Source organism: Nicotiana tabacum, chromosome 4 (assembly GCF_000715075.1).
Source record: "Nicotiana tabacum cultivar K326 chromosome 4, ASM71507v2, whole genome shotgun sequence".
In the NCBI taxonomy this organism is placed as follows: Eukaryota; Viridiplantae; Streptophyta; class Magnoliopsida; order Solanales; family Solanaceae; genus Nicotiana; species Nicotiana tabacum.
Window position 1 is genome coordinate 34553924 of NC_134083.1, and position 22951 is coordinate 34576874.

Below are 22951 nucleotides of genomic sequence, written 5' to 3' on the forward strand. Positions count from 1 at the left end.
TCCTCCGGCAGTGCACAATTTGAATATTTTGTTGGGTCGGGCCGTACGACCTCGGCATAATTGCGCATGCTAATTATTTGGAAATTTTCCATGATTTATTCTACTTAAATGCCTTGAAATGTAAGTTGCTAAATAGTATTACTGAAATTTATGTCATAATTATGAAATAAGGACTTATCTCTTCCTGTTGTTGAACTGACAGTATCATTCATGATATCCATGCTTAGCATAGTACTTTAATTATATTATTATTGGCCTAGTAAGTGTCAAGTCGACCCCTCGTCACTACTTTTCGAGGTTAAGCGGGATACTTACTGGGCATATTATTTATATACTCATACTACACTTTTGTACTTAATTGTATAGGATCTGAGGCAGGTGCATCTAGTTACCCGCCCGATGCGCATACTTGAGCTTGGACCGAGACTTCACGGTGAGCTACCCCTTCTGAGTCGTTCAGCAGCATGCCGAAGTTTCTCTTTTGTTTTTATCTATCTATTCTGTTTCAGACAGTAGGATAGTCATCTTTTGTTTATTCTACTGGTTGCCCACACATTTGTGACACCAGATCTTGGCACGTATTAGTAGACTTGGGTTTTTGAGTTATAATTCAATAGTTATAATTGTTTTTAGATGTTTCCGTTTGTTTGCCTTAAAAAGAAAAAAATCCTTTATTTACCAAATGTTATAAAATAAGTAAAGCTAAATGGGGAATCACTAAGTTGTTCGATGTTGGCTTGTCCAGCAACGATGCTGGACGCCATCACGACCTGACATGGAGTTGGGTCGTGACAACATAGTCTCCGAACACTAGGTTCACGTAGGTCTCACAAGTTATGGGCAGGCCTAATAGAGTATTGCGGATCGGTGTAGAGACGTCCGTACTTATCTTCAAGGGGCTTTGGGGTGTTAGGAAACTACTCATTTTTTATCTACTATCGTGCAATTTATGGTATACTAAATTTCCTTCTTCTATTCTCTCACAGATGGTGAGGACACATACGACGGACGTTCCAAACCCGGGAGGGGTTGTTCCCCCCGTTGCTAGAGGCAGAGGTAGAGGACGGGGGAGGGCACCGGCCCGAGGTAGGGGACAGGAGCATCCCAGAGCTGCCCCAGTAGCACCACCAGCGGATCCAGTGGAGGATCCCATTATTGAGGAGCAGAGCGAGGCGCCCGCAGCAGAGCCAGTCCTGGTAGATTTCACGATGGCATCGGGCTTTCAGGAGGTCATGGGCCGTATGTTACAGTTCATGGATTCTATGACCCATGCTGGTTTATTTCCAGCAGACCCAACCACATCTCAGGCGGGAGAGGGAGCACAAACCCCTACTGCCCAGGCTCTCGGGTATCCAGCTGCAGTGTATTAGATTTTGGGTACATTAACTGCGGACGTTGCCCAGCCAGTTGCAGCAGTGGCACCTGAGCCTAGACCGACTGCGGACGGCGATCCGCGGAAGTTATTGGACAGATGGACTAGGTTACACCCTCCTGTCTTCGGAGGCGAGCGTCATGAGGATGCCCAGGATTTCATTGATAGGTGCAGGGACAAACTGCACAACATGAGGATACTGGAGTCTCATGGGGTTGACTTCACTACTTTGCAGCTAGAGGGCATGGCCCGTAGATGGTGGCAGTCTTATCTTCTTGGCAGACCGACGGGTTCTCCTCCCATGACTTGGAGCCAGTTCACACAGCTTTTCATGGATAGGTATATTTCACCCTCCAAGCGGGAAGAGTTGCGGTATCAGTTTGTGCAGCTTGAGCAAGGTCAGATGTCAGTGACCGACTATGAGGCAAGGTTTTATGAGTTGTCTTGCCATGCACTTATGATACTTCCTATGGATGCAGAGAGTGTGTGGAGGTTTGTTACTTGGCTTCATTATGATATTAGGACCAATATAGCGCAAGAGGTTGAGATGGGGACTTCTTATCAGCTGGTAATGGAGATTGCTCGGAGGATAGAGGGCTACCGTCAGAGGAGGAGAGAGCATACGCAGCATGACAAGAGGGCCCGTTTCTCTGGAGAGTTTAGAGGTGCCTCGGCTAGGGGTAGAGGTCAGTTTGGGAGGGGTCAGCCTATCAGGCCCCCATATTCATCACCACCACCTCCTTGAGGTGCTCCAGCGCGCCCCTATTTTAGCGTCATGCCCGACAGTTCTTACTACCCACCAGCCATCTAGGGTTCTTCCAGAGGGTACTCAGGTTACCAGGGTTCATCCAGTTCCTATTTTAGTGCTATGCCGGAGAGTTCATACCGCCCACCGGCTATTCAGGCTTCTTCCAGTGGGTCGACAGGACATCAGGGCCAGACATCAGGGCAGCAGATCGCCGCACTGAGGGGCTATTTTGAGTGCGGAGATCTCAGTCACATGAGGAGATTCTGCCCCAGGCTTCGGGGCAAGGCAGTGCGGCAGGGCCAGCATCCTATGATTTTAGCACTGGCTGTCTGGCCGCCCAGGGGCGGAGGGCAGGCTAGTAGGGACCGTCCTAGAGGTGGAGGCCAGTTAGCTATTGTTCAGTTAGGCGGGGGCCAGCCCGCCGGCACTCCAGCCAGATTCTATGCTTTTCCGGCCAGACCAGATGCATTGGCCTCAGATGTCATGATCACAGGTATTATTTATGTACGCGGTAGGGATGCTTCAGTATTATTTGATCCAGTGTCTACCTATTCATACGTGTTATCTCTGTTAGCTCATTTTCTGGATATTCCTCGTGGGTCCTTGGGTACTCCTGTTTATGTGTCCACTCATGTGGGTGATTATGTGATTTTGGACCAGATCTACCGGTCCTATGTGGTCACGTTTTGTGGTTACGAGACTAGAGCGGGCCTTCTACTACTTGATATGATCGACTTTGGGGTCATCCTGGGCATGGACTGGTTATCTCCATATCAAGCCATCCTTGATTGTCATGCTAAGACTATTACCTTAGCGATGCCAGAATTATCGAGATTGGAGTGGAAGGGTTCCTCAGTTAGTACAGCTAGTCGGGTCGTCTCTTTTCTAAAGGCTCGACATATGGTCGAGAAGGGTTGTTTGTCTTATCTAGCTTATGTTCGGGACACCACCGCAGAGTCTTCGATGATTGATTCAATGCCAGTGGTCTGGGAGTTTGCTGATGTGTTTCCTTCTGACCTTCCAGGCATGCCACTAGATCGTGATATTGATTTCCATATTGATTTGGCTCCAGGCACCCAGCCTATATCCATCCCACCATACCGTATGGCTCCGAAAGAATTAAAGGAGTTGAAGGAGCAGTTTGAGGAGTTGTTAGCAAAGGAGTTTATGAGACCAAGTGTATCGCCTTGGGGTGCACTAGTGTTATTTGTGAAGAAGAAAGATGGACTATGCGGATGTACATTGATTACTTCCAGTTGAACAAGGTTACCATCAAGAACAAGTACACGTTGCCGCGTATCGATGATTTTTTTGACGAGTTGCAGGGTCCTAAGGTATTTTCTAAGATCGACTTGAGATCAGGGAACCATCAGTTGAAGATTCGGGACTCAGATGTTCCGAAGACTGCCTTCCGTACCAGATATGGTCATTATGAGTTTCTAGTGATGTCCTTCGGCTTGACTAATGCCCCAGCGGCGTTTATGGATTTGATGAACCGGGTGTTCAGGCCTTATATTGATTCCTTCGTTATTGTATTTATTGATGACATATTGATTTACTCACGTAGCCTGGGGGAGCACGAGCAGCACTTGAGAGTGGTACTTCACACCTTGCGAGAACAGAAGCTATATGCTAAGTTCTCCAAGTGAGAGTTTTGGCTAGAGTCTGTGGCATTCTTAGGGCATGTTGTATCAGGAAAAGGTATTAAGGTGGATCCCAGGAAGATTGAGGCAGTTCAGAGTTGGCCTCGTCCCACTTCGGCGACCGAGATCAGGAGCTTCCTGGGGTTGGCAGGTTATTATCGCCGGTTTGTGCAGAATTTCTCATCCATTGCAGCACCTCTGACTAGATTGACCCAGAAGGGTGCTCCATTCCGTTGGTCCGATGATTGTGAGGTGAGCTTCCAGAAGCTTAAGACAGCTTTGACTACAACACCGGTTCTAGTATTGCCTTTCATCTCGGGGATGTATACGGTATATTGTGACACTTCACGTGTTGTCTTGGGTTGTGTATTGATGCAGGAGGGGTGAGTTATTACATATGCTTCATGTCAGCTAAAGATTCATGAGAAGAATTACCCTGTGCACGATCTAGAGTTAGCCGCGATTGTCCATGCTCTTAAGATATGGAGGCATTATCTGTATGGGGTGTCATCTGAGGTTTATACCGATCATCACAGCTTACAGTATTTGTTCAAGCAAAGGGATCTCAATTTGAGGCAGCGTATATAGCTCGAGTTACTGAAGGATTACGACATCACCATTTTTTATCATCCGGGCAAGGCAAATGTGGTCGCGTATGCCTTAAGCAGGAAGGCAGAGAGTATGGGTAGCTTGGAATTTATTTCAGCGGAGGAGAGGCCACTAGCTTTGGACATTCAGTCCTTGGATAACAGACTTGTGAGGTTGGAAATTTCAGAGCCCAGCCGAGTTCTTGCATGTGTTGTTACTCAGTCTTCATTATTAGGGCAGATCAAGGCCCGACAATTTGATTATCCGCACTTGGCAGTTCTTAGAGAGACGGTACTACAGGGTGGTGCCAAGAAGGTTTCTATTGGCGATGATGGTGTTCTGCGACTACAGGGCCGTCTATGTGTTCCTAATATCGATGGCTTGAGGGAGAGGATTCTAGAGGAGGCACATAGTTCTCGGTATTCTATTCATCCAGGTGCTACGAAGATGTATTGTGACTTGAAACAATACTATTGGTGGCGGCGGATGAAGAAAGACATAGTGGAGTATGTAGCTAGGTGTCTAAATTGCCAGCAAGTCAAGTATGAGCACCAAAGGCCAGGTGGCCTACTTCAGCAGATGACTATACCTGAGAGAAAATGGGAGCGCATCATAATGGACTTCGTAGTTGGGTTGCCACGTACCTTGCGGAAGTTTGATGCAGTTTGGGTCATTGTCGACAGGTTGACCAAGTCGGCATACTTCATTCCGGTTGTGACTATATATACTTTAGAGAAGTTGGCCCAGATTTATATTCAGGAGATAGTTCGGTTGCATGGTGTGCGTGTTTCCATCATATCAGATAGAGGCCCTCAGTTCACCTCACATTTTTGGAGGGCCGTATAGAGTGAGTTGGGGACCCATGTAGAGCTCAGCACAGCATTCCATCCCCAGAACGACGGCCAGTCAGAGCGGACAGTTCAAATATTAGAGGACATGCTAAGAGCATATGTGATTGACTTTTGGGAACAATGGGATCAGTTCTTGCCTTTGGCCGAGTTTGCTTACAATAACAGTTATCAGTCCAGTATCGAGATGGCCCCATTTGAGGCTTTATATGGTCGGCGATGTCGTTCTCCCATCGGGTGGTTTGAGCCCGGTGAGGCTAGGTTATATGGTACTGATCTGGTGAAGGATTCTTTGGAAAGGGTAAAGTTGATTCAGGAGCGACTTCGCATAGCGTAGTCCAGACATAAGAGTTACGCGGACCAGAAGGCGCGTGATGTATCATTTATGATAGGCAAGAAGGTTCTCTTGAAAGTCTCGCCCATGAAGGGTATTATGAGATTCGGAAAGAAAGGCAAGTTGAGCCCAAGATTTATAGGCCCATTTGAGGTGTTGAGGCGAGTTGGGGAGGTTGCTTATGAGCTTGTTTTACCTCTCGGCCTATCATGGGTTCATTAAGTTTTTCACGTATCTATGCTCCGGAGGTATCACGCCGACTTGTCTCATGTGTTAGACTTCAGTACTATTCAGCTAGATAAGAGCTTGGGGTATGAGGATGAGCCAGTTGCTATTGTTGCTAGACAGGAACGCCAGTTGAGTTCCAAGAGGATTTTCATGGTAAAAGTTCAATGGAGAGGCCAACCAGTCGAGGAGGCGACCTGGGAGTCCGAGGAGGACATGCGGAGCAGATATCCACACTTATTCAGCACTTCAGGTATGAATCTAAACCCGTTCAAGAGCGAACGTTTGTTTAAGAGGTGGAGAATGTAATGACCCGACTGGTTATTTTACTTTCTAGAACCCCGTTCCCCTAAATAAGACTTCCCGTACTTGCTTTTACTGATTTATGACTTACGGGGATGGTTGGTTCGGGATTTGGAAGAGTCTGGGTTAGAATCGGAACCCTTAGTTCCTTAAGGTTGGCTTAAAAGGCCAAGTTTGACTTCGGTCAATATTTTGAGTAAATGACCTCAGAATTGGAATTTGACGGTTCCAATAGGTTCGTATGATGATTTCGGAATTGGGCATATGTTCAAATCGGGTTTTGGATGACCCAGGAGCATTTTGGCGCCTAATAGTTAAAGTTGGTTCTTGAAGAACTTTGAAGTTTTTTAAATTTGGTTTGGAGTAAGTTTTGGTGATATCGAGGTCCGAGTTGAAATTCTGAGACGGGGAATAGTTTCGTAATGTCATTTAAGACTTGCACGCAAAATTTGGTGTCAATCCGAGTAGTCTAAGTATGATTCGGCGCGTTCGGAGAGATTTAGAAACTTGAAGTTCAAAGTTTGATTCAATTTGGTTTTGGGGTGTGATTCTTGGTTTTGTTGTTGTTTTACGCATTTTGAGAGTTCGAGCAAGGCGTATTATGTTTATAGACTTGTTGGAGTAGTTGGACGGGGTCCCGAGGGGATCGGGTGCGTTTCGGACCGCCCGGAGTTGAGTTGAAACACACCAGATTTCTGCTTCTGGTTTCCTTCTTCGCGAACGCGGTCAGACCCTCGTGTTCGCGATGAAGGATTTGGGGTACTGTGGGCTGGGGAGCTTTTACCCTTCGCGTTCGCCGAGGTCTGGGCCCTCTAGCCTTCGTGTTCGCGTGACCTGGCCCACGTTCGCGTAGAAGAGTCTGAGCTGGGTGGTCGTTGTTCGTTCTTCGCGTTCACGTAGGGTAGGCCAAGCGAGCCTCCGCGTTCGCGTTGCTCCTGTCACGTTCGCGATGGGTAAATTTTCCTGGGCCTGTGCCATTTGCCTTCGCAATCGCGAGGCCTCTTCCGCGATCGCGAAGAAGGAAGACCTGGGCAGAAACCTTTTAAAAACGGGACTTAGGGTATTTTTGCTCATTTCTTCCATTGTTGGGCGATTCTTGGAGCTCTTAGAGAGGGGATTTCACTTAGCACTTTAAGGTAAGTAATTTCTACTCAATGTGAGTTAAATACATAGTTTAAGGGTAGATTATAACATGTAAATTAGTGAAAATCACGGGTTTAGGAGAAAAACCTAGGTTTTTGATAAAAATAAGATTTAACCACGAAATTCGTTATGGAATTTAGTAAAAATCATATATTTATGTTCCTAAGGTTATGGGCAACAACTTTCTTTAAATATTTTCGAAATCCGGGCACGTGGCTTCGGGGTGAATTTTAGGAATCTTGCAATTTAGGTTGGGTAATCACTCAAATGATGGAATTATGAACTTTTGAGCATAGATTGATTACTTTATGTAATGTTTGACTAGCTTCGAGTCGTTTGGCGTCAAATTTGGAGGTTTGAGCGCGTTCTTGAATTGGGAAGTAGACTTTGAGGCGAGGTAAGTCTCTTTTCTAACCTTGTAAGAGGGAATTAACCCCATAGGTGAATTAAATAAATGTTTGTACCTAATTGTGGGGGCTATGTACGTACGAAGTGACGGGAATCCGTACGTAGCTACTATTATGCTATTGTCCGGGTAGTTTAGGAGCCGTATCATGCTATACTTGGAATGTTTGTGCCCTTACTTGCTAATATAATCACTTAAGTCATGATAGAAATTGATAAAAGAATTGTATAAGGTTAAATTCACTTACTTGAAGGTTTGTTTGAGATACTTGACTGTAAATGAGAAACCTGTGTTTTTTTAAAAAAAAATTGTTATTTGTGGATCGGGCCGAGCGCCTCGGTAGTAAATAGATGCATCTATGGTTCGCGTCGTTCGATCCTCCGGCAGTGCACAATTTGAATATTTTGTTGGGTCGGGCCGTACGACCTCGGCATAATTGCGCGTGCTAATTATTTGGAAATTTTTCATGATTTATTCTACTTAAATGCCTTGAAATGTAAGTTGCTAAATAGTATTACTGAAATTTATGTCATAATTATGAAATAAGGACTTATCTCTTCAAATTGTTGAACTGACAATATCATTCATGATATCCATGCTTAGCATAGTACTTTAATTATATTATTATTGGCCTAGTAAGTGTCAAGTCGACCCCTCGTCACTACTTCTTCGAGGTTAGGCGGGATACTTACTGGTACATATTGTTTATATACTCATACTACACTTCTATACTTAATTGTACAGGATCTGAGGTTGGTGCATCTAGTTACCCGCCCGATGCGCATACTTGAGCTTGGACCGAGACTTCACGGTGAGCTATCCCTTCTGAGTCGTTCAGCAGCATGCCGAAGTTTCTCTTTTGTTTTTATCTGTCTATTCTATTTCAGACAGTAGGATAGTCATCTTTTGTATATTCTACTAGTTGCCCACACACTTGTGACACCAGATCTTGGCATGTATTAGTAGACTTTGATTTTTTGGTTTGTAATTCAATAGTTATAACTGTTTTTAGATGTTTCTGTTTGTTTGCCTTAAAAAGAAAAAAATCCTTTATTTACTAAATGTTATAAAATAAGTAAAGCTAAATGGGGAATCACTAAGCTGTTCGATGTTGGCTTGTCCAGCAACGGTGCTAGACGCCATCCCGGCCTGACATGGAGTTGGGTCGTGACACTTTTTAGTTACTAAGCGATATCTTAGCCAGGGACTTGCACATCAGTATTACTATGGCATTCACTAATTTTGATTGCTTTGGAATCAGCATTCAAATTTTGACTTTTTGATTGAACCGTTCCCAATATTGGCTATCGGATTTCAGGACTGACGGCATGAGAAATTTCATAGCAACAGATTTGCCAAAAGACTTGGAAAAATTCTCATATCTCCCTATCATCACATATCGTCTCACACAAAGCATTGCTCAAACCTGGTAAAAGTCAACCAATGTTTGCCTCTATTTTTCACCACCAAACTGTCTACTTGCCTTTTCGCGACCTTAGTTGGATCAACAATAGCGGTGCTTATTCCCTTGGTTGAGAAGATGATAGAGGGATTCTGGATTGTTTTCGTGATTCACCAGTGCAAACCAATAAACCGACCACCTTTAACTAGCTTTTATTCCAAAATAACAAGCATGTTAGATTGAACACACTCTTCTTCTCTTTTTTTTTTCTTTTTCTCTTTTTTTCTTTTTTTCTTTTTACTTTTTTTCCAAAATTATTCGATCGAACCTGATGTGGGTTGCCTACGTATCATGTGGGAACATGAATCAGATCTTACGTAGTTCGGAAGAATCAGGAATAAAGTAAATAAAATAACTCTTTTTTTACTCATATACAAATAATCTCACAAAAGCTCCTAACAAGGAAAATATTTTGGATTTTTTTTTTGTTGAAAGAAAAACTTCTAAAGAAGAAAGAAAAATATATTTTTTTTTGGATTTCAATTTTTTTTGTTTTTTTTTTGTTTTTTGTTTTTTTGGATTTTTCGAAAGAAAGACTTCTAAAGAGGAAAGAAAGTATTTTTGGATTTTGAATTTTTCCTTTGAATTTCCGAAAATAATTTTAAATTCAGAGTTTTCTTTTTAATTTTTGAAAGAATAACTTCTGAAGATATGTGTTATGAATTGTTGTGGGTTAAAGAGTTTTTTCAATTAAAGTGACATACTTGAGTAGGGATTATTTTATTTACAGAGTCGCCACTTGGAATTGAGTTTTTGGGTGTTCCAAGTCATCTTTTATTTGAATCCCTAATCAAAGGAAGGTTTGACTCTATTATTATTGGTCTACGAAAATAAAGTCCGGGTAAGAAATTCTGTTGACCGGGGAGAAGGTGTAAGACATTCCACGAGTCTCGTGATTCTAGCACGGTCGCTTTATTGACTATATTTGGCTTATATTATTTTTGGATAAACTGTATTTTATTGGTTTTCATATTTTATCTATCTGCTTTTATTGCTTGATTATTCGTTTGTTTAGTGTCACGCGTACGTGTACACAATTAAGAATACTTTATTATTATTGAGATTGTTTCGTCAAAGTTGCAGGGACGCATACCTTGCCTTTATTTTTGAAAACCGATTATGTCACGCGAACGTATACATAATCACAATGGATTGATTAAGAGCGTGCCAAAAAGCACACTACATTTTTTGTGCTATTTTCTTAAACTACTTTTGGATTTTTGTAAAGGCCATGGTCTATGAAATTTATTGAGGGAGGAATGAAGTAAATTATTTATGGAAAGATGCACTAGCTAATTAAAAGGAAAGATGGGCAGCTATGTTATTTAAGGCTTGCTGGAATTAGAATTACTGCTTAACGCTTCGTGGGCCTAGCAGAAGAGAAAGATTCAGCTCATATATATTAAAGGCATGCCTACAAGTCAGATAATGACATACTTGTTTTTGTATTTTAGATAGCCAATATGCCTTAGCTAAATTCACAAACGAAATCATATAAACTAATCAACTTTCATTTTTAAGCTCTTAGGCCTAGATAGAATACTAATGTTCACGTAAGTGACTAATGAAATGCTTCACAACACCAAATCAAGTAAACATGGAAATAACTAATTAAGACTAAAGGAAAGATATTTAAACGTAGAAAAAGAATAAACTAGACCAAACACTTAGCAAAACTAATGCAATAACATTAAAGGACAAGTTGAGAAGTGACCTTTCTTTAGCAAAAATTTCTTCAATAATACTAAAACCTCCAGCAAATAATTTTTACATCGACTGGTTTGTTCGGACGAGAGTGACACCCAAAAGAACTTGAAAGAAACAAAGGTCTCTCGCCGGAGCTCGAAATCTCGCCGCAAAGCTCGAACGGATCCCTCAGACTTCGAACTGGGTTTGATAGAGACAGAAGCGAGCTATTTTGGGGTAGAAATGGAGCTCTGTTTAGCTAGTTTTTGGCTCGGTTTTACTGCGTTCTCTGGGCTGAATTTGGGACAGCTTTTCAGCTGGTTTCGCAGCTGACTTTCAGTTGGTTTCACATTTGATTTGAGCTTGTTTTTGCAGGGGTTCGGGGCTATTTTTAGGGGTGGTTTTGCTACTATTTTTCAGCTGGATTTTGGATGAAGAAACAGTGTGTTTCAACTGCGTTTTTTTGAAGCTGTTTTGGGCTGTTCGACAGCTTCTTTCGGGGAATTTTGAAGCTGCTTTTTAATGGAGTCTTGGACTGGTTTTTGACGGTATCTAGTGGCTGTTTTTGATGGTAAAAATGGAACTGTTTTGTGGGTGGGAAAAGACGATGTTACAGTAGGGTATTAGAGCTAAAAGACGTGAAAGAGAAAGAGCTTTTTTTCTCTCGTTTTTTTAATCTTTTTTAGATCTCCCCTCTCTCTATCTCCCTTCAGTGTGTTTATGTAATGTGAGTGTGTATGGGATGTGAGTGGGATGTGAGTGGGAAGGTGAAAAGTTAGGTATTGAGGAGATGAGTGGAGAAAAATTTAAGTACGGTTAAAAATTAAATGCTTACAATATCTATTACGAGAGCAAGTCCACGTGTGAACACACCTGAAAAGGTTAAAAAAAATAATCATTTTGTCTTCATCCTAACATAGAACTTTGGAAATATTCAATTACTATTAAATCATGGCATTTTATAAAGTTAAAACATACCTTAATATTTCATAGGGACGTGAAAATTATGACAATGGTAAAAAAATAATATTTGTCAAATTCTAATATTTCTCATTTAACCTCAAAAGTCCAAATTTTTGTACTCTAAATTCTCAAAATGGGTAAAGAAAACTATTATTATGAGAAAATAATTTCTATCTTTATAATAAAGAAAATCCCATTTATAAATTTTCTCATATCAAGCGTATAATTTAAAGCATATCCGAAAATAGTAATAATAGTAACTATCCACAATTATACTTGATATATATTAATTTGTAATGGCTAAGGTTAGGGGTGTTCAAAATCGAACCGAAACCGAAAATCGAACCGAAACCGAAACTTAATGGCTTATTGGTATCGGTTTAACGGTTTAACGAACGGGAAACGGATTGAATTTTTTTTATTAACGGCTTATCGGTTTGGGGCCGGATTATTCAATTTTCTTAACGGATAATCCGTTAACCCTTATATATATATATATATATATATATATATATATATATATATATATATATATATATATATATATATATATATATATATATATATATATATATATATGTATATATGTATATAAAATTTATTTTTATCCATATATATATAGAATATATATATATATATATATTAAATAATCAAAAACCCTTCTTCCACTTCCAGTACTCTATCTATTACTAATTTACTATTAGACATTTAGTTATAATTTACTATTCCAGTTAGTTACTATTAGATAATTTTGATGCCATGTGTTATACCCAGTATTCTCTTTTATTTCTTCTGATAGTTATAAGTTATTAATAGGCTCATCCCCAGAGATGATTCTACTGGAAAATACGCTGGAATGTAGCTCTATATTTCTTCTATTTAGCTCTCTTCTTAGGTGCCATATTCTATAGATTAGAATGTAGTCTGCTCAGCATAGGAATTTTATTTTGAGTCACAGCGATCAGCAAACAATCCGATAACCGCCCGATAAGAGCTAAACCGATACCAATCCGCCCGATATCTTATCGGGTGGCTAGCGAATTTATACATTTAAAAGCCGATAACCGATAAGCCAAACCGTTAAGAGTAAATAACCGCCCAATCCGCCCGATAAGCAGCCCTAGCTAAGGTGCCTTGGACGGTGAAAGAGGCAATATTTGTCTTTACTTGCCGATAGATCTTTTACAAAGAATACATATATATACACATAAGCACCCACCATTTCTTTACTAATCATAGGACCTATATTATGCTAATCATGTGTATTATCCATATTTACATGCAAACATATGTTATTTAACATCATTACAAACCCTCATTTTACTACGGAGTATAACTTCAACGTAATACTGCGGGGTGTAACAATTGTTCCCCTAAGCAGGGTTATGTAACATCGACGTAATACTGTGGGGTGTAACAATTGTTCCCCTAGGCAGAGTTATAGTAGCTCTTCTAGAGCCTTCAATTAAATTACTACTATCAGAAATTGTAGTAATATCTGTCTTACACATACTTAAATGAGAGAAATATATATTTTTTTAATATTATATGTGTCGTACATGAATCAATTAAGAAAATATTTTTACAATTGAATTTTGATCCAAGTTTGCTTTGTGAGATATTCATATTTGCTTCCCATTGTTTGACATACAAAAGAAATATACGAATAAACATTAGTATTTTCAGAGAAAAAGGGAAAGAAATAAAGTTAAATCAATAACTCAATAATGGCTTATTCAATTAGTGTGCCGATAATTTTCCGTAAGACACTTTCTTTGATTGAACAACTTAATTAGAAAACAAATGTTGCATTTCAATACCATAGTTTCATACAGTACCAGTCGATTTAAAACCAATCCTTTTCAACATATGGAAAATCTTTAGCAAACAGTGGTACATCAATTTAATTTAGACTATGTACTAAGAGTACGAACTTAAGTCTATTTTGCATGTTTCGAAAAATTCTTTTACCATATATTAAAAATAACATGATCAATTGAATGAAGTAAACAATGGGCAAATCTTTACATCTAACAAAGTACGAAAGTAGATTCTTGTTGGTCTTTTAATAAGATCAATATTCAAACTCAATAAGGTAGTGCGATAACAAGCAGACTAAAACCAAACTTTATTCCATGAAGTATTATACTAATTCGACATACTAATTAATTTTAATTGCAAAACTACTACTCATGTAAATTACGATAGTTACATGATATTTGTTCACTAACTTATACGAATAAGCAAAAATTAAAATCAAACTATTCAATCTTCTTTATTCACGGATCCATCACCGATCAAATGGTCTATTTTTTCATCAGGGTGCTCAAAGAAGTCTGTCACATCCAAGTGAGTGATGTCAAATTCATTGTCAGAGACAAAATTAGCTTCAGAGCCTTTATTCTTTAAGGATGCTTGATAAAGCTCAACCAAATGTCTTGGTGTACGATAAATATTTGCCCAATAACCTTTTCCACCGCAGTGATAGCATTCAATTTCTGAACCATTTGTTTTTGGCTTCTCATCTTTCCCTTTTCACTTTTGGTGGTTATTTTTTGGGGGGATGATTAACACTAGAAAAATTTCTTCCTTGGCCATGACCACGGTCACGGCCATGGCCACGAACAAGGCCACGACCTTTTCACGCTTAGCATAATGGGAATACACCTCATCTACTTCAAGCAATGGTATAAACCCAGTGGGTCGATTTTCGTAATTTCTCATGAGCAAGTCGTTGTTTCGTTCAGCCACAAGGAAAAGAGAAATCAACTCAGAGTACTTCTTGAAACATTTCTCTCGGTACTGATGTTGTAAGACCATATTGGAGGCATGAAACGTTGTGAACGTTTTTTCAAGCACATCATAGTCAGTGATACTATCTCCATAGAGTTTCAATTTAGAAATAATTTTGAACATCACATAATTATATTCAAAAACAGACTTAAAGACTTGGAGCCTCACATGAACACAATCATATCGTGCTTGTGGAAGAGTGGCCAACTTTAAGTTGTCATATCTTTCCTTTAAGTCATTCCACAAAACAAGTGGATCTTTGAATGTGAGATATTCTATTTTCAACCCTTCATCAAGGTGATGGCGCAAGAAAATCAAGGTCTTAGCACAGTCTTGGGTAGATGGTTTATTTTTATCTTTAATGGCGTCTCCAAGACCCATTGCATCTAAATGGATTTCAGCATCCAACATCATGTCATATAGTTCTTGCCCGAAATTTCAAGAGCAACGCACTTTCTTTTCATAATATCAGTCATAATTAAAAGAGGAGAAAAGTTATACCTTAATTTTTTCAAATAGCTTCTTGAAACGGTAGAGTTTCGTGCTGGTAACGTGAAATAAAATAATAAAGGAAAAGAAGAATATTGCATAGAAAAGATAGAGAATTCTATTGATGTTGGGATGATTTACAATGGGGTAAAGCCCCTCTATTTATAGGGAAAAAATGACTTAGCCACAAAGTAATAAACTCTCTTAAAAATAGACATTCATTCTGAGTACAATTCTATTCATAACAAGATTCAAAAAATTATTAGTCAAATTATTGTTTTAATTAATTATTTTCTTAACAGGAATGATGTGTGCGAACGGAGAGAAAGGAAGGAGTTTAGTTTCTTTTTTCTCCTCCAGTCTTATGTTGCCAAGCAGAAACTGCAAAAAGAAATACAAAGCAAGAATATAATGATAGGGATAGGAGCTGCAGCAAATCTTGTGAAAAAAGACAGCAATATGGATTGCCATACATTACACCAGAGTATACTGTATGTTGGGAATTTTCTTTTGTTTACTATATACAAAATTTAAGACTACTACTAGTTTCGTGTCCCACAAGTATGGTGAGATTAAAAACCAGTGAGCCCAACATTCATCTTCTTTCTAAACAAACCCAGTCAAACACTACTAGAGAGTCTAAGCATCAGAGACAAGCAGGAACCTCATTTCCCCATGCCTGAAGAACATGTGGTATCAGGTCCACCTCGTTGCTGTTTTTTTACTAACTTTAATATTTGGTTGTCAGAGGGACATGTTATAGTACTGGAAAAGGTAACAATGAAGTAAAATCAAAAAGACTAGAGTAGTTTTAGAAGGAGAAATAAAGGAACAAGTTTGAAGAAGGATCAAAAACCAGTGACCTCACGATGGCTCTTTCATGCATTCAAATTCATATATATATATGCTAGTTGGAAACTTTGATTCAATATATATGTATATATATGGTCTTATCATTAATGAAAACCCATCTTAGTAATAATAAATATAAGGAGAAAAAAGGTTCAATAGTTCTAATAGGTTGAAAGCTTAAATATGATGAAATGTGTATGCTAATCAGTATAAATAGTTGATGGAACAAAATTGGTCGTGATTAACTTGTATAACGAATAGCTAGTCAGGGAGAAAGGCTCCTTCATAAAATAAGTTGAAAGCATGTATCCTCACAAATTAGGAAATTCTTTTTCATCTGAAAATCCATTAAAAGAAGATTGTGCTGAAAGTATGCCTCACCTTGATCACAATTCACAAACTCTACTAAGTAAAACAGAAAAAGGACTCCAAAATTCCACATAAGCATACATCTAAAAAACATTCTATATATCCTCTTTCAAACACCAGATTGTACATTATTCATGCATATGTACAACATCACCAGCATTTTATACATGTATAAGTCCAATTTCAACGAGTTTCAGGCATGGCAGTGTTTAAAACTCTGTCTGGTTTTACTGGCTAATAAGCTCTAAAACAAGATACCACTCAAGCATAGCAATCTCATGTTCTTTTCATCCCGGGTTCACTATTTTTCAGCACATCTTGATCAAAACCACAAAGGAATATTAAAACTGGTATAAAATAAATACAACACTTGATCATATTATTTTAGACCTTTTTCGCTTTGGAAGATCAAAAGTAGAATTACAGTAACTTTGCTATTAGGACACAAAACGAAGTACTGATCTGCAGTATGCTTGTTGCTAAAATCTAATTCTTGTTCATCAATTAGTGCATTATCACTAGTAAAAAGGATCCTCGGAAAGGCCAGGGAAGTTCAGGAACATTTCGTATTCGCATTCTAGCATGTCTTCAACAAATGATGATGATGGTGATGTACCCTTTGTAGACAACGTGGTTTCAAAATCCTTCGTTGCTGGTGCGTTGTTTTGTCGATATTCTTGAGCTGTCCCAGACACTAGCTTTTCTTCTATGTTTACTGTCTCTTGTTCTTTGAAATTTGATGGAAGCAATACATCGTCAAGAAGATAGTCACACCAGTTGACTTGATTACTGGTTAAAGAATGAGATGCAGATGATGATGAGGACGACGACAAAGGCGAAGACAAAGAGCAATCAGTTATGGGATTGGTATAGGAGAAGATTGCTTTTGGGGAATTGTTATTAGAGGCCTCTGTTACAAATTTTATAGCTTGTAACTCAGAGAGTAGATCAACAGGAGGCTGATTGTTGCTAGAATCATAATTGTTGCTTAAGAAACAATCTTCTGAGGTTTCAGTTTTTTGTAGCCTAATTGTTGTCACACAATGGCTGTTGAAGTTTGGAAATCTTTCTAGAGGATGCTGAAGTTGTTCTGGTGTAGACATAAATGCACCCTTTAACTCTCTGTTAAGAGATACAAAACGAGTTCTGGCTTTTGGGAAGCCACCAATGTTTCCATAGTCAGTGAGAATTTGAGAAAAGGGCTTGTGAGTGACTGGATCAATCCCCATTGCAGACAGCTTCTTTTTCAACTTTGTGTTCCACAAGTTCTTCACTTCGTTGTCTGTTCTCCCAGGTATTTGTTGTGCTATTATAGACCACCTGGGAACATTTGCAACAAGGGTGAGAAACGGACAAAGGAAAGAAAATACCAAGGATCAAACTCGGGCGGATTTAGGCCTAAAATACATGGCACATAAACCCATGGTCTCTTTGCCAAATTAGGTATTTCATATACATATTCCTGTAATATTATCTGTTAGCAGTCCAAACAGGCTGCGCGGTGCACCCATGTTATAGAAATTCTAAATTCACCTCTGATCAAACTATAGGTTTACAACAACAATAACAACCCAGTATAATCCCACTAGTGGAGTCTGGGGAGGGTAGTGTGTACGCAGACCTTACCCTTACCCTGGGGTAGAGAGGTTGTTTCCAATAGACCCTCGGCATCCTTTCCTCCAAGAACTCCCACCTTACTCTTTGGGTGACTCGAACTCACAACCTCTTAGTTGGAAGTAGAGGGCGCTTACCATCAGAGCAACCCATCTTGTCAAACTATAGGTTTACTTGAACAAAAATTTGGACAAGCAATGTAAAGGCAAATATTTGTCCATGCACCTTCTAAAAATTTGCAAATTTACAAAGGTGAGAAGTACAAACGCTTATATTTAAGCATTTAACTGCTTATTTATAAAATCAGTTTTCGCACTTAATACTTATAAGCTACTATATATCAGTTAGGCTAAACGGGTTTTTTAAGTATCAGTGAGTAGTAACTATAAATGGCTTAAATTGTCCAAAATAAGTTACTTGTTAGAAGTCAGTCAGTTCAATTTAGTAAGGTGAGAGCATGATCGAAAGACCAGGAACTATTATATTTGTTTAGGATTGACACACCTGCTTCCTATAGTGGCATGAAGCTTAATGATCAGTTCCTCTTCTTGGTGTGTGAAGCTGTCCTCCTTAAGATCAGTCTTCAGGCGATTACTCCACCTGTTCTTCTGACTCCTCCCACATTTCCCGGTTCCTGTTCAAAATTGCACTCATATACACAAATCTTGAAATTTAGCAGCTGACAAATTGTTAAGGAAATGAACCTTAAGCCTAATGAAAAGACAACATCATATTCCTTCAATCAATTTTGGACAACCTAACATGTTCCGTGCACCTAATCAAGATAACTGGAGTGTGGATAACATAATATACGGCCCAACATTGGGTAAGACGAGAACATGGATGAGTTTTACTCTATTAACATGTTTAAAAAAATTGATTTGTGTATAACTCGTGATGTGAGGATTGTCAAGACCATCTAAGAAGACAACTCATTCTCTTATGTCTTAACCAATTTGGGACAATCTAACACAAATGAACTTAATTATGGATTTCATGTATCAATTGAAAAATAAAACAAAACAAGGAGAGATAGTTAGTTACCTGATTTCTTGGACATGGCCGTCCAATTACCAATTCCATGTTTGGAGACAAATGTAGATGTATTTGCATCCTCTTCCGTCCAATTACATCTTCTACTATGCACCTTATCACTGCAACAAGGTGGCCTCCCCATCTAATTTTCTCTAAAAAAGACTTATTTTCTAGCACTGAAAAAGGGACAGATGAAGGTAACAACAAATGAAAGAATTCAATGTTGAAGAGACAATAATAAAATCCCAATTTTTGAACCTTCTTATTGATTTATGGATGCAACCCTAAAAGGGAGGCAAGAAAAGCATGGTATCACTTTCCATTTAACTATTTAACATGATGGAATGTATTTTCTGTCGAACAGTTTTTAGATGAACTATTAAAAGAAGTAAGAAAGAGGTAAATACTTTTAAGTTACAAAGAGCGTTTCAAATAGGTTCGAATTGGGTGAATGAATTTGGTTAAACATAGAATTATTATTTTGCAAATAAACTACTATATTCTACAAAGCAAAGAGTACTTCATGATCACAAGAAAGTAAATAGATTTCAGCTTTAGTTCTAAAGACACAAGTTTGAGAACTATTATAAACAAATACTGTATTCAACTAACTGAAGAAAAGCCAATATGAAAATGGCCATTTGAGCTCTGCTTAAGAACCCACAGCTTTGGCATGATAAAGAGCTATACTTCATTTTGGAAATTTGTTTGACATTCACTACCTAGAAGTAAAAGGAACCAAACAAAAACCATAAAGCAGAATAAAGTAACTTTAGAAACATTTTCCAAGTTAAAATACTCCCATGCATGTTTTTCATTTGGTGTTCAGTACCTAAGATATGGAACCCGACCAATCCCTATCAGAACTTTTTCTATTCCATACATCTGGTTATATATGCATCAATTTCGACATAGTCCATAACCGTGAATATATAATAGCACAGGGGTAGGCAAATATAATCCTAATTAATTACAATCAGGGTTAAGTAATTTTTAAGATTTTAGGAAGGGGTTAAGCCCCAAGCTTAAGTTTTCGAGGTTTTTCACCTTTACTTGAATTCAAAAACATATATATGGTGGTTATTAGATGATATTTCAAATTTTCAACTAATCTTTGATATATTTTGTATATAGTTAAGTTTTTCCGTTTGATGTACTCGATCTATCAAATAAAATGCTTAAGTACTTATCAAATACATGTTTGGGTACAAAAATTGTTAAGAGTGTTGAAAGGAATAACAAAAAAAAAAAGGAAAACAAATTGAGAGGGACAGTTCGAAGGAGAGTGTGTGGACTGCAAAGATGAATTCCAATTCCAATTGAGAGTGGAAACTAAAGATGTCACGTCCGATATGAAAGGGCAATAGCCGAAAACGGTTATCGTATACTTAGAAATTAGTAAGAAACAACATATGATATGATTTAGTTCACGAATATATTAGAAATAATTAAATTGGAGAAAGAAATAGTCCAACTCAGGAACGTAGTGCAACTCGGTCTATCTTCCATGAACTGGAAAATAGCCATTTAAATATATAAAAAAACGAGTTGTCGACAGCCGCGGCCAGATAGTGACCTAATCCAGGCTCTTAATATTTGAAATCTTCAAAGCAATGCAATCATACAATTATTAGACCTGACAAAAGAGGCCATTGGACAGGTCAAAATTAAGACAAGCTTATGCCAAATGCCAACTCTAAAATACAGAAAATAATAATAATAATAATAATAATAATAATAATAATAATAATAATAATAATAATAATAATAATAATAATAATAATAATAATAATAATAATAATAATAATAATAATAATAATAATAATATGTCAACATAGCCATTAGCCCATATTTGAAGGAAAAATCAAAACCAATCCAAAGGGGTGAGTTATATAATATGTTCATGTAATCATTACAGTATAATTTAAAATCTTACTATAGGCCCTGTCTCTAATAGGCTCGTGATATTCTTTTTGAAGAAGGAATAATACAACATGTGGCACACAGCTTATACAAAAATCTTTCCAGATAACAGTCTAAAGCCCCATCCTCCACCCCATATTATACTAATATTTAGTATTATTACTTTCGTTGTCATTCATTAATGCTGTGACTAATTTATCATGATTTTCACAACATAAATTAGTATTTATTCGCAATGAAATAGTGTTCGATTGTAAAAAAGTTGGGGTGGGGGGTGGGGGGAGGCCTTTGGCAATTTGCTGGAAAACAAAATTGTAAGACCATAAGAGACCGTTTGATTCATAGACAAATTATACATTGATAGTGTTGAGATTTGAATACGGTCAAAACCGGTTTCAACTTTCGTATGATTAGTCAAGATTGGAACATAATGGATCGAAAATCATCTTCATAATATCAGGTATGAGATCAGAAACCAGGTTACCGAGCTCAAATTTCTAGGTCCGATCAAATACCGAACTAGAAGTCATTACCGAGCTCGAATCCAAATCGAACTATGATGCGAAGCGGCGTTATCGAGCTTGAGAGCCAGAAACCGACCAATACCGAGCCCAAATCAATACCGGGTCCCGAGTCAATATCGAGCTCGAGTCAGTATCGGGCTCTAAATCTGGAAACCAACCAATACCAAGTCCGATCAAGATCAAGCCAAGGGACAAGAGCCATTACAGTCGCACTAAGGAGAGAGAATCTCGACGGGAATTAGGAAAAAACTATTCTATCATAGGTTCCCCATTATGTATTTTTAATTATATCCAAAGTAGGATCCCTCCACTATAAGAGGGGTGGCTATTATTTCTGTAAGGGATACAACATTAAGGCATTCATACACTCTCATATTATTGATATTCACATAGAAAAACATACTGATATTTATATTTAGATTATCCTCTTGTGAGCTTTATACATTGATTCATCTTGCTTGTTCATAAAATAGTTTTCTATTTCAATATGGTTGGTATTTCATTCTTCATACAGTCGATACTTAGTATATTTCTACTTACTTTTTGATTTATACCAAGTTATACCACATATCCTTAGAACTACATATAAATTCAACTCTATCCGTTTTTCGGGTAAACAGTTTGGCGCTCACCGTGGGGCTAAGGATAACAGTGGTTGTTTGATATGAATCTCTCCAAAACACAATATTTTACACTTGCTCTCGGAAGTAACTTTGATTTCAGGTTGAAAATGACGAATTCTCAATTAATGGCCCTACCTATCGACAACGAAGTTGGCCTTCAAGATGAGAACAACAACTTAACCCCCGGGGGTGGAAGGCCACTCGTCGATCCCGTTGGAGCTCGGGTTGAAGAGCCAATAAACGTCAATTCACATGCGGCCATTGAGGCGAACCAACGTTCTGACCCTAAAAATAGCATTCATGGTGGAACTCGGTCTACAGCTCGAAATACCCAAAACGCTGAGGAAAACGGAATCAACTTGCGTATGATCTTCGAGATGTTGCAAGCTCAACAAGTAGCAATAGCCCAGTTTCAGAGCCAAACCCAGGCACCGACCAGACTCGAGCCCAGTCCACCTCAAGAAGTCACCCACAAAACGGAGCCAGCTATAGTAAGGTCAAATGAGCAAGAATCGGGGACTAATCCCGAAATTGTTAAGATACTCGAAGAACTGACAAAACGAATAGAGTCAGGAGAAAGGAGGATCGAGACAAACGACAAGAAAATGGAAACATATAACTCCGGGGTTGATCAGATCCCGGGGGCACCACCGATATTGAAGGGCTTAGATTCCAAAAAATTCGTACAAAAGCCTTTCCCCCCGAGCGTGGTTCTTGAACCGATACCAAAGAAGTTTCGCATGCCCGAGATTCCTAAATATAATAGAACGACCGAAACCAACGAACACGTCACCTCTTACACATATGCCATCAATGGGAACGATCTAGAGGACGATGAGATCGAATCTGTATTATTGAAAAAAATTCGGTGAAACCCTGTCAAAGGGAACAATGATATGGTATAATAATTTACCATCTAACTCTATTGATTCTTTCGCTATGCTTGCACATTCTTTCGTAAAAGCACATGCTGGGGCCATAAAGGTCGAGACCAGGAAGTCGGACCTA

The 22951-nt window shown here is 38.7% G+C and overlaps 1 protein-coding gene across 1 annotated transcript; it reads right to left on the reverse strand.

Moving 5' to 3' along the window:
• Positions 1–16577: 16577 nt before the first annotated feature.
• On the reverse strand, positions 16578–19785 carry LOC107777603 (transcription factor MYB8-like). Its single transcript, XM_016597657.2, has 3 exons — positions 18883–19785; positions 18343–18472; positions 16578–17544 (listed from the first exon to the last, which is right to left on the reverse strand). Exons 1-3 carry the CDS (start codon positions 19013–19015, stop codon positions 16743–16745), a joined length of 1065 nt encoding a protein of 354 aa, XP_016453143.1. The 5' UTR covers positions 19016–19785; the 3' UTR covers positions 16578–16742.
• Between the last annotated feature and the right edge of the window lie 3166 nt (positions 19786–22951).